Here is a 13,330-nt window from a genome sequence, read left to right as displayed (position 1 = left end):
TAAATTCATCATGATCTGTGATGTCTATTAAGCTGCCTGAAGTGTGCATATGAAGCAAACTCGCTCCCTCTTTCAAAATCGAGAGGCAGAGAGTCTGTCAAAATAAACTTCCCTTTTCCACTTCACGAAGTGGAACTTATCTCAAAATAGATTTCTCTGTGGGAAGTGCTCAGGACATGTATGTCTAAAAATGGAGTGGAACGCAGCCTCTTATTTTTGCATTAAAGAGATGGGAATTTCCAGATCGGTGGGTGACACCAAAAAAGAGGGAGCCTATTCTAGCCTATTCAGTGAATCTTAGACTTAATAGTTCACCTCAAAAATGAAAATTGTCATCATTTGCTCACCCTCATGACATTCCAAACCCTTAAGTTTTTTCCTATTTTGAACACAAAAGAAGATACATTAGTAAATTTACATTAGTAAATGCATAATAAATAATAATAAAAAATGAGTATATGTAAAAATATGAATTCCATATTGCTAGTTAATGTTAGGTAATTAATTATTTAGGTTAACAAATGAGTAATTGTTGTACAGTATTACTAAATAACCATTTAAAAAAAAATGGACTAAAAAGAAACTAGGTCAGATAGCTATACTGTAAACCACAAATGTTATACATTATTCCATGGAAGATAGCCCACTGCCTCTTGTTTTTAGCAAGACAATGAAAAATGACATTTTTTTATGTCATTTTTTTATTTTTCAAAGGTTAAAAATAAAACAAGACATACAAAATAAAGTTCTTAAAGATTCAAGGTTTCTCTGCAAGCTACATTTTACAAACAAGCATATCTTTTATAGTTTTATTCCAAATCAAGAGAAAACACACACATCCTTAATCCTGACCCCTCCTCCTTCAAAACCACAGCATTCCTTGTTTTTCACAGAAACCAATCCTTTTATTGGTACACAGTTTTTTTTTTTTTTTTTCAAAAGTTGCTGTGCTTGCTGCCAAATCTCCACATTACAAATAAAGCATTATTTACTTCACTTTTAAATGAACAGAATCTGAAAACGAAAGTTGAATTATCATTTATGTGAAGCATAAGTGACCAATGATACAATGGCAGCAGTACAGACACAATTACTTACATTTTATTTGAGTTATGATTATTTATTTATTTATTTATGTTTTATGTAAAAAGGTGAGAAACTAAATTGAATTCAAATGTATTTGTATAACGCTTACTTAATAAGCATGAATATTGTTGTTACTAAGATGCTTTACAGAAAAATAAAGCCGAGAGTAAAGCCAAAAGTGACAGTAGTGAGGAGAAACAACCTATTGATACAAAACAGTTTTTACAAAACTGTATTTAGATTTGGATATTACCTTTGTTAAATTTGTTAATTTAAAATAACCTTGATGAATGATTTCTGACCAGGTTTAAGAAAGCAGAAACAAAAATTAAACAGTAATAATATTGCTTGTTATTGTTTGTATAAACTGGATACTGTTATAAAGTCATTGACATATTTAGCCAATTTTACATTAACCTTGACAGCCAGAAAAACATAATAATAAAAAAAAAACACTGCAAAATCTTTCCTATAATTTTCATCAAAACTCCAATAGCATCTTTAATAAGATTCTGTGTTTACATTGATGTAGTAATAAATTTGACAGCTATTAGTGTACATGCTCTCTAAACCCACATTTGACTGTAAATGTAAAGAGAACTGATTGTTAAATCTGTCGTTATTCCAACAGCTGCCATTTTCCTTATGACTTTTTTTCAGTCAAATGGCTGCTGGATGACGTCCATATGAAAATCAAGGCTTATAGTTTCAATTTCATCTGGAAAAAAAAGGAAAGAAAAGACAAACAGAAAGTGAACATTTCTGTCGTATAACTGTACATATAGGCCATCATAAATAGAAAACTATTAAGTAATATTGAACCATGTTTAGTATTGTTTTGATCTAAACCTAAACACAAATCTGATCTGTGGGCCTACCTGCTGTCACCATTTTCCAGTTCAGGGCTTTTTGTGTAAGGGCCTATTAAAAAACAACATTTCATATATTACTCATTGATAAGAAATTCTAAATGTATTAGCTTAGTCTATACAGCTGTATTTGATTCCAGTCACAGGGGTTGCACAAGCTACAGCACTTTTAAGTGCCAGGTCCAAGTCCATGCAGAAAAAGAGAGTTGTGTTAGAAAGGACAATTATCTTAAAACATGTGCCAGATAAACTATAATCCACTCCGGCTGTCCATCGTGAGAGCAGCCAATAGTGAGTAAGTGTGAGAGTGATAGTAAGAGAAAGAGTTTCAGAATGAGCCAGAGTTTCTGTACTTTCCCACAAAATATGCTTTCAGATAGATCTACACAGATTGTAACTCAGATTAAACATCTGAATGGAAAAGGGAAACAAATCTAAAAAATGTAAATGTGCAAATAATAGGCCTAGTTGAAACAGAAACAAAAATACAGAATATATGTTTAACCAAACACCACTTTTAAGAAAAAATAAAATTTTTTTTTTTTAAAAAATTACAAATAAAATCACACAAATTGAACATGCTTAGAATGGGATGGGTGGAATGTCATCTAACATCTATGCATAAATTCAGTGAAAAGTTATATGATATCACTACTGTCAATTCTATATTTTTTAAATAGCATTAAGGAGATAATTCACCCAAAAATGAAAATTTGATGTTAATCTTCTTACCCCCAGGGCATCCAAGATATAGGTGACTTTGTTTCTTCATTAGAAGGAGTTGTGTTTTTAACACAAACCATTGAAGTCTGTAAGTCTTATGATTTTAACTATCATTTTGCATTATTGACACACTGTTTTCCTAATGAATGTTGTTCAATTGATTTGACGCAATGTATTTTTTTACAGCGCTATATAAATAAAGGTGACTTTGACTTTATGATTGATGTGAATGGGAAACATGGCTAAAACATAAAAAAAAAAAAAAAAAAAAACATAAACCAAATTAAACCCTGTGATTCGTGATAATACATTTCTGTCTAAAGACACAAAACGATCAGTCTGTGCAAGAAACAGAACAGTATTTATATAATTTTTAACCTCTGATAAACGCAATGTCCGAACTGTTAGAACTATCCTAAAGGTGTCCTCCTGAGCGCGTTCTCAAGCAGGTCTCAAGCTTCTTCTTCTTTCTTTATGGCACACTTATAAGTGCATTACTACCACCTATCTCTCAAATGGACCATTGACACGCTATCTACAATCTTAATTAGACATGTCAATGGTCCACTTGAGAGACACATGAATTAGAGGTAAAAACAATATAAATACTGTTCCGTTTCTTGCACAGAATGATCGTTTTGTGTCTTTACACATCAATTTATCATTACAAGCCGCAGGGTATTATTTGGTTCGTATATTGGTTTGTAAATTTTTTTTTTTTTAGCTGTGATTCCCATTCACATCAATTATAAGACTGACAGACTTCACCGGTTTGTGTTAAAAAAATTCTGTTTGTATTCTACTGAATAAAACAAAGTCACCTACATCTTGGATGCCCTGGTGGTAAGCAGATAAACATCAAATTTTCATTTTTGGGTGAACTATCCCTCTAAAGGGGATGTCTAATGCTATTTCATGCATTCAGACATATTTATTGCGAAACAGATGGATTCTCATGCTAAACATGATCTTCAGGGTTTGTATAAGTTTCGGAAAGTTAATTATTTAAAAAATAAAAATAAAAATAAAGTATGGCCCTGCATGTCATCATGAAAGGGCAGAATTCCTTCTATGTGCTCTCATTTCTTGTACTCTCATCAAAAAGAGCAAAAGCACGCTCATCAAAATGCTTCATTCATTAATTAATTAGGCATAGTTACGGAAGTTCTAAGCGGCCATGCATTATAATTTTTTTTCCTTCTTGTTTTCTCATTATAATGACTTAATTTTCTCATTATCTCGACATAACGAAAGTTTTCTCATTACAACGACTAAATTTTATCGTTATCTTGACATAACAAAAGTTGTTTTGTCGTTATGACTTAATTTTCTCGTTATTTCGACATCACAAAAGTTGTTCTTTTAAGAAGTTACAAAACTGCGCCAGCAGGTGGCACTATAGAACGGAATATAACTGATGGGGTGTTGTACACTATCCACTTTACTGTACGCGGACCTTCCTCATGATCTCTATAATTTGTGCAGCATTGTTCATTACTGACATTTAATTAATTCATAAATGTTAAATGCTTGAATCAATATAGTTTCTGTATTAAATCCTTGCTAGATGCATGAGTTTCACCACCACATTATGTGTCATAAAATAACTGCTTATCAAATCCAAGGTTTACGTCACTGTATTCTGTTTGCACCTATATCTCTATTTGTGCTTCTTTGAGGCACATGATTGTGTCATGCTGTCTAGTCTCTGTTTCCCTGGGTGTCCACTAGTGGGCTCACTTCCCCTTAGGCACTTCACCGTAGGCACTCGAATTCCTCTAGTCTGGTCCTGTCTTCACATTAATTGCACTCCTGTTAATTGCACCAGGTTCAGTTGATTGTCATTAGCCTCCTTATAAATACCAGTCTTTCCCTGTTGTTTGCATGGAGTCCATACCGTTCTATTTGTCCAGCCTTCTCATTCCCCGAGATTCATCCCTGCCTTCTTGCCCTCAAAGTTCCAATTCCATTCCTTTCCCTTTCCTTTCCTTTGTTTTTGTTTTGAACTGATTGTTGGTTTTGACCTTGGATTGTTTGACCTCGATTTTGGATTACCCCTTAATAAAGGATACCTGCTTTTGGATCTCTCTCTCCTGTGTCTCTCTGGGTACACGAATCGTCACAGAAGGACTCCATCAAACACAGAGATCCAGCGGTATCTCTATTCCTATTTCCTCCCCAGTCACCGAGCGGGTGAGGAATGGGTTCGAAGGTACTTGCCTGGTCATGTTCCTTGGGACCAGGGGAGGTCGCTCAGGAGTGAGTGGTCGAGAGGAGGTCCGGCATCACTCTCCAATATGGCCCACTGGTGACCCTGAGTTCGGTTGGGAACCGCCGTCTCACCATGGTGAGGGGAAAGGAGGCGCAAGTCTGCCAAGCCAGCGCCGCTGCACAAGATGGCCGCCAGTCCAGTGCTGCTGCACAAGATGGCCACCAGCCCAGCGCCGCTGCGCAGAATGGCCACCAACCCAGCATCATTGCACAGAATGGCTGCCAACCCAGCACCACGAGGCAAGATGGAAGCCAGCTCAACACCACAGCACAAGATGGCCGCCAGCTCAGCGCCACGAGGCAAGATGGATGCCAGCCCAGCTCCACATCACAAGATGGCCACCAGCCCAGAGCCACGGTGCAAGATGGCCGCCAGCTCAGCGCCAACGCCCAAGATGGCTGCCGAGATGTTTTGGATTATTTCTCCATGCTGTCAAAGATCCTAGAGATTCCCAGGAGTGTTCACGTCACGTCTGCTGATCCAGGGACTGTTCATGTCACGTCTGCTGAGCCAGCACCACAGTGCAAGATGGCTACCAACCCAGCGCCACTGCACAATATGGCCACCAGCTTGGAGCCACTGCACAGGATGGCAGCTACAGTGGGCTTTCCTGAGTTGAGTCAGGTTCCAGTGGACCATCCAAAGTCAAAGTCACCTTTATTTATATAGCACTTTAAACAAAATACATTGCGTCAAAGCAACTGAACAACATTTATTAGGAAAACAGTGTGTCAATAATGTAAAATTATAGTTAAAGGCAGTTCATCATTGAATTAAGTTATGTCATCTCTGTTCAGTCAAATAGTGTCTGTGCATCTATTTGCAATCAAGTCAACGATATCGCTGTAGATGAAGTGACCCCAACTAAGCAAGCCAGAGGCGACAGCGGCAAGGAACCGAAACTCCATCGGTGACAGAATGGAGAAAAAAACCTTGGGAGAAACCAGGCTCAGTTGGGGGGCCAGTTCTCCTCTGACCAGACGAAACCAGTTGTTCAATTCCAGGCTACAGCAAATTCAGATCCAGAGTCAAGGCATATTCCTGTTGACTCTCCAGAGTCGAGTCACATTCCAGTTGATTCTCCAGAATCAAGTCAGGTTCCCGTTGACCCTCCAGAGTCGAGTCACATTCCAGTTGATTCTCCAGAATCAAGTCAGGTGCCCGTTGACTTTCCAGAGTCGAGTCAGGTGCCCGTTGACTTTCCAGAGTTGAGTCAGGTATCGGTTGACCCTCCAGAGTTGAGTCAGGTGCTCATGGACCCTACAGAGTCAGGGTTAGTCCCCGTCGACCTTCCAGAGTCAGGGTTAGTCACCGTCGACCCTCCAGAGTCAGGGTTAGTCACCCTTGACCTTCCAGAGTCAGGGCTAAGTTCCTGTTGACCTTCCAGAGTCGAGTCAAATTCCAGTTGATCCTCCTGAATCAAGTCAGATTCCTTTTGACCTTCCAGAGTTGAGTCAGGTTCCGGTTGACCCTCCAAAGTCGAGTCAGGTGCTAATGGACCTTCCAGAGTCATGGTTAGTCACCGTTGACCTTCCAGAGTCAGGGCTAGTTCTGGTTGACCTTCCAGAGTCGAGTCAGGTGCCCATTGATTTTCCAGAGTTGAGTCAGGTTCCGGTTGACCCTCCAGAGTCAAGTCAGGTGCTCATGGACCCTCCAGAGTCGAGTCAGGTGCTCGTGGACCCTCCAGAGTCAGGGTTAGTCACCGTTGACCTTCCAGAAACAGGGCTAGTCACCGTTGACCTTCCAGAGTCAGGACTAGTTACCATGGACTTTGCAGAGTCAAGGCTAGTCACCGTTGACCTTTCAGAGTAAAGTCAAGTCACTGTTGATCTTCAAGGACAGAGTCAAGTCACTGGTGATCTTCAAGGACAGAGTCAAGTCACCGGTGATCTTCACGGACAGAGTCAAGTCACCAGTGATCTTCATGAACAAAGGCAAGTCACCACTGATCTTCATGAACAAAGGCAAGTCACCATTGATCTTCATAGGCAGAGTCAAGTCAGCACCGATCTTCTGGAATCCAGTATAAACACCATGGGATTACCAGAGTTTTGTCACTTCTCTGTGGAACTACTCGAGCCTCTCCACGGCTCTGATGAACTACCAGAGTCTCTCCTCGTCTCTGCGGAACTTCCAGAGACTCATCATGTCTCGGTCCAACTCTCTGAGCACCTGTTGTGGCCACGGAGGCTACCCCTAACATGTTCATGTTCTATGTTTCAGACATGCGCAACCAGACTTGTCCTCCTGTTGGTCCGGCCGCATGGATATGGTGGTTTTCTGCTCCGCCCTGGGGGCCTTCTGCCTCGACCACAAGGATGTGGTGGTCTTCTGCATCCACCCTGGGGGGCGTCTGGTTCGACCACACGGACGTGGTGGTCTTCTGTTTCACCCTGGGGGGCTTCCGCCCTGACCGCACGGTTGTGGTGGTCTTCTGTTTCGCCCTGGGGGGCTTCCGCCCTGACCACACGGTTGTGGTGGTCTTCTGTACGCCCTGGGGGGAGTCTGGTTCGGCCGCACAGTTGTGGTGGTCTTCTGCTCCGCCCTGGGGGACTCCGGTCTCCACCACATGGACGTGGTGGTCTTCTGCTCCGCCCTGGTGGGCGTCACGTGATGTCGTTCTTGGACTTGTGTTTTTGTGTTTATTTTTTGTTGTTCTTCTGATTCTTTCTTTCTGTTTCCTACTATGGACCTGGCCCTCCGTCCCTTCCCCGGATCCTCCGCCGGTCCACCACCCTCCAGGACTCCTTGTTTTGTGTTGCACTTCTCTTGTCTCTGTTTCCCCATTTTACCTGGTCCTCTTGTCTCTGTTTACCATTTTATCTGGCCCTCCGTCCCTCCCCCTGATCCTCCGCCGCTCCACCTCCCTCCTGGCATCTTTGTGTCTTTGGTTTTCCCTTGGGGTCGGGTGGAGCATCTGGCAGCTGCTCTGTGGAGGAGGGGGTAATGTCACGCTGTCTAGTCTCTGTTTCCCTGGGTGTCCACTAGTGGGCTCACTTCCCCTTAGGCACTTCACCGTAGGCACTAGAATTCCTCTAGTCTGGTCCTGTCTTCACAGTAATTGCACTCCAGGTGCAGGCATTTGATTGTCATTAGCCTCCTTATAAATACCAGTCTTTCCCTGTTGTTTGAATGGAGTCCTTAACGTTCGTATGTCCAGCCTTCTCGTTCCCCGAGATTCATCCCTGCCTTCTTGTACTCCGAGTTCCCATTCCATTCCTTTCCCTTTCCTTTCCTTTCCTTTGTTTGTTTTTGTTTTGGACTGGTTATTGGTTTTGACCTTGGATTGTTTGAACTCGATTTTGGATTACCCCTTAATAAAGCATACCTGCTTTTGGATCTCTCTCTCCTGTGTCTCTCTGGGTACACGAATCATCATAGATAGTTAATAAGCGGAGATGTTCTGTTTATCTTTAACAATGACGGGATGGGATTTAACAATGTAGGCTATTTGTGATGTGCCTCTTTTCCATATTATTAATCTTTATTGTTAATCATATTGATGAGAAATGTGATGTATATGTAAAGTGCATAGACTCATTTAATTCAGTTTTGTTCTATAATGTTATATGTATAATGTTAATGTATAATGTTGTAATCATTTTTTTTTCTGCACACGCACTTACACTACACATACACATGAACGCTATTTTCAACAGAAGCTTGTAATGCACATGATATCTGTCACAGCATATAATGACTACTAAAAATTACAAATTATATATAATATATAATTTTAGAAAATTATTACAAATTAAGTCGTTATAACGAGAAAACAACTTTCGTTTTGACGAGATAACGAGAAAATTAAGTCGTTATAACGAGAAAACATGAAGGAAAAAAGTAATAATGCATGGCCGCTTAGAGGTTCCGTACATAGTTAAAGCTGCGGTAGGGAACTTTTGACGCTCTAGCGGTTAATAAACAGAACTGCTTGCGTCTTGCAGAAGAACATCGTAGCCGGAACTACTTCTCTCTGTTTATGTCTATGAAGAATCACAAAGGTACTGGGTTACTCCGCCGCAGTATCCCTGAAGCAATCTATTTATCGAATTTTATCTAAATTTTAATTTTAGGTGCACCCTAGTGATTCAGGACAAGCCAATAACAGGGTTTGGAAAATGGATTCATGGTGTACTCGCTTATTATATATACTTTTCTACATTTTGAACACAAACAAAGTTACGGGCCACCGCTCTGATTGGTTGTTTTTTACCGGGAGCGATGGAGTTTCTGCAAATGGCAATAGGACCACTGGGAGGAGCCAGAGGAGCTTGATTTTTTTTTTCACAGATTATCTGTCTCATATTCTACTGTCAGGACATAATGACAGGTTTAATAAATATGTAAAAAATATTTTTTTACAAAAGTTCCCTACAGCACCTTTAATTTAAGTAACTAAAACATAAACATAAAGTTTTTGTTCCTGTTTTATTTATGTCGATCTCACAGCTTGCACTCAAATCTGATAAAACTAAAGACTCTTGGGAGTTATGAAGGATTCAGTATTATGTTCAAGGTACTCCAGATTAACATGAGATTAAAAATAAAGTTTAGAGAAGTGAAAACTCCATCTCACAAAACATAGTTGACATGCATTTTAACAAACTCATGACAGTCATGTTTTATTTAAATAAATTTAGCACATCATGATAGGAAGTGACTCTCTGCTTAGGCTTGTTCTTTTTAAATTTAAGCATTGCCACACTTCCCTTTTAAGCAACCAAATAAGTAAGCAATAATAGCCTGTGTTTTAAAAAATCCTTCCTGCATACATATTCAAAATGTATATGTTATATAAAATAAATATAAGTAAATATAAGTAGATAATTTGTTACTCTTAGTATGAATGTTAAAGGTATACTCACGCTCATCTTTTTTTTTTCTGAAACACAACAGAGCAAACAGCAGGCCAACAATAAGCGATCCAATGACCATCACACCAGCGACAATGTTTTTCATATTAGATCCTGAAGAATGTTCATTTTCATTACCTGGAAGGAACAAAATACTTACAATTCACACAAGCACAGATTCTCCATGGCAGTGTTGTAAAAATATAACATACTAAAATATAATCACGGTTTAGAAATCTGTTGACTCATAATAACCTGAGATATCTCGAGTAAACTAATTTGATGCAGTGTCACTCCTATATTACTACTTGTACTGTTACTACACTACTGTAAACTGCATTACTAAGAAAACTGTAGACTCCAATGATACCAGTGAAATTGTGTAATATAATACAATTCAAATCTCAATGTTCTTTGTCTCAAAGCTTTCATTTTAATAATACATATCTTCACAGACTGCAATATGATAATGTGAACACTTGTTGAGATTATCTTTGTTGCACAACCTGCTTGCTATGTAAAGTAAGCACTCATAGAGATAAAAAAAAGTTTATTTACTTATAGCAGATGTGATCTCCAGTGTGTTTTCTCCATCTTGTACATATTTGCTATTAAAGACGATGCATCTAAATGGTGCCAGGCCCAAGGTGATAGACTTGAAAGTCAGTTTGCTAGACAAAGCTACAGATTTTACACCATTGATGTTCTTGGGGATTTTTGTCAGCTCCGAATTTACGGTCCAGTTGCTTCCAGAACGGTCAAACCAATGGATGAAGCCTTCTGGGTATCCATCAGTAGCATTGCAGTAAAGGCTGGCAGGTCCTCCATCAATTACATTTTCAGGCCATGTGCTTGCGACAGGATCCTTGTACTTTGCTTTATTGAGAAAAAACAATGATTACTTGGAATACTTGCAAGGCATTGTGCTTACATTTATTTTTTGTCATATATATATATATATATATATATATATATATATATATATATATATATATATATATATATATATATATATATATATATATATATACACACACACACACACACACACACACACGCAAGTGGGAACATCCCATAGGCATAATGGTTTTTATACTGTACAAACTGTATATTCTATGGCCCTACACCAAACCAACACCCAACCCTAACCCTCACAGGAAACTTGGTGCATTTGTATTTTCTCCAAAAAAAAAAAAAAAAAAAAAAAAAACTCATTCTGTATAATTTATAAGCATTTTGAAAAATGGGGACATGTGTTATGTCCTCATAAGTCACCCTCTCCTTGTAATACCTGTGTCATACCCATGTCATTATGCAGAGTTGTGTCCTGATATGTCACAAAAACAAGAGTGCGCACACACACCTATATATATATAGTTTTATATGTTCGTTTTATGCTAATTAAATATATGTTTTATAGAAGAAAAGAAATCAAATCTCACCTGTGACACTGATGCTAAATTGTATTTCTTTTTCACCACTGTCCGTTACAACACGGTACAGATATTCGCCATCATCAGAAAACATTGTGTTAGATATTAGCAGAGATGGTCCCACTTTTATGTTTTCAAGACTGAAGCGTGGATCTCCTGATCTTTCTGAACCCTCTTGAGTAAAAATTGGATCCTTTTGTTCAGCTTTTTTTAAAATAACACCAACTATCTCAATATCATTGATGTTTTTGAAAAAGCATCGGATAACTGTGGTCTGAGCAAGAATTCCAGCTGTAGGTCGGCATTCCAATTTAAACAAATCTGTTGAACACAAAATTACAAACATAAAATTTGGATTGTGTTACTTCAGAGGTAATGTTTTTTTTTTTACAAGTAAAGTTCTTATGACATTATCTGTGGCATACTGGTGATTATCCAGAGAAAAAAAATAACAGTATAAGACACTTAAATTTTATTGAGCCTGGAACATAAAATGCTGTAAGCACAAGAGTCATTTACACACAAAGAAAAATACACTGTGTTCCTATTTCTTATACCCAAAAGTTCATTTTAACACTCAACAACAGCAGATGCAATTAATCTGTGTATTATTAAAGTATGTACCTGAACTGGGCATCACAGTAGGGACGAAGAGAGAAACTACGAGAATAACCTTCACCGAAGACATGATTACTCTGAAATGAAAAGTAAAAAAAAAAGAAAAGAAAAATAGACTTAGCAATAACGATCTGTGTGTGTGTGTGTGTGTGTGTGTGTGTGTGTGTGTGTGTGTGTGTGTCTGTGTGTACTTTTGAGACTGATCCCTATCTCTGTAAATTCCTATCTGAAAAGTTTGGACTAGTTTTCAGAAAGCATATGTATAATAATATTTCATTCTAAAAAAAAAATAAAAAAAACCTTGGAGAATGATTCCTCACAGCATCGGCAGAAACCACCGAAATATTTATTTGTGCATTTACTTCCATATCTACATTAAATTAAACGTAACATTAACAGAATTGTTCATTCTCCATAGTATGTTCTGCAGTTTTATTCTATACGTTTTGGCTATATTCTTTGTATTTTCACTGTATGTAACATCACAAAACCAAAAGCTGTGTATAAAGCTGCCTTATAATCATATTGTTTCTTAGCTGATAATTTTTTGTTTCCTTGAATAATATATTTTTTTAATTCTACCGTTTAACAAAGTATTAAACCACTTAATGAAAAATGATTGATTCATTTATTAAAGAGTAAACAATAGTTCAACTCAACAGCAAGAGTTAAGCCAGATGTATTTTAGTGTTAAGTTAGACTGTTCTCATGAAGTTATTTTAACGCATGCGCACAAACAGTTTTCATACGCGCAGTTCCGTGTATGAACGCATTAATAGAAACTATACCAAATATGTTAAGAGCCATCGATCACGACAAATAAGCATAAGAGAGATACACTTTCTATTATTATGCCCAAATCCGCCGCTCTTTTAGTTATTCTAAGCCGTATTGGATCTCATTGTTTATATAAGATTTTAGCCTACATAAGCTAAACCATTGCTTATAAAGTGTTCAGTCCAACGAATAATCGAATATAACACAATCGGATTTAGACCAAAACAGTAGAGAAAACTTACTGTGTAAATGATCTTCAAATGGACAAGGAGAGTCCGAACGCAGCACGAAGGACAGGCTTTGTGTAACGCTGAGCGCTTTCACTTTCAATATGACTGTTTTAGCCACTCCTATGCTACATACCATATCATGGTTTTACATTTGTTATGAAATATTGGCGCCATTTCCCCTCGCAAAAAAAAAACAAAACAAAAAATGTAGCCTATTTATAAAGTAGGCTATATACATTATTAAAACCGAATAACAAGAATGTTGATTGCAAGTTAAGGTAGGCCTACATGCGGCTGTCATTGTGTGTTAATATGATGTTAAAAATTATAAGGAGACTTGCGTTAGTATATTTATTTGTTTTAATTAACTATAATAACTCGGCAATAGGCCAGTATAAGCTATTGTTTTATTTTCTGTTTACTGTCATCTAGAGGTCACTTTTTATTACTTGGTGTGTACTTTTTT

At 38.1% G+C, this 13,330-nt stretch overlaps 1 protein-coding gene across 1 annotated transcript; it reads right to left on the bottom strand.

Moving 5' to 3' along the window:
- Window positions 1-883: 883 nt before the first annotated feature.
- Window positions 884-13,001, bottom strand: LOC113098012 (uncharacterized). The gene is made up of 7 exons (XM_026263014.1): window positions 12,877-13,001; window positions 11,864-11,934; window positions 11,249-11,560; window positions 10,365-10,682; window positions 9,819-9,944; window positions 1,965-2,007; window positions 884-1,804 (listed from the first exon to the last, which is right to left on the bottom strand). Exons 2-7 carry the CDS (start codon window positions 11,925-11,927, stop codon window positions 1,801-1,803), a joined length of 867 nt encoding a protein of 288 aa, XP_026118799.1. The 5' UTR covers window positions 11,928-11,934; window positions 12,877-13,001; the 3' UTR covers window positions 884-1,800.
- Window positions 13,002-13,330: the final 329 nt, after the last annotated feature.

The sequence above is a fragment of the Carassius auratus genome, chromosome 6 (assembly GCF_003368295.1).
Source record: "Carassius auratus strain Wakin chromosome 6, ASM336829v1, whole genome shotgun sequence".
NCBI classification, from domain to species: Eukaryota; Metazoa; Chordata; class Actinopteri; order Cypriniformes; family Cyprinidae; genus Carassius; species Carassius auratus.
Note: the sequence above shows the minus strand (reverse complement) of the source record. Positions and strands in the feature narration are given on the sequence as shown.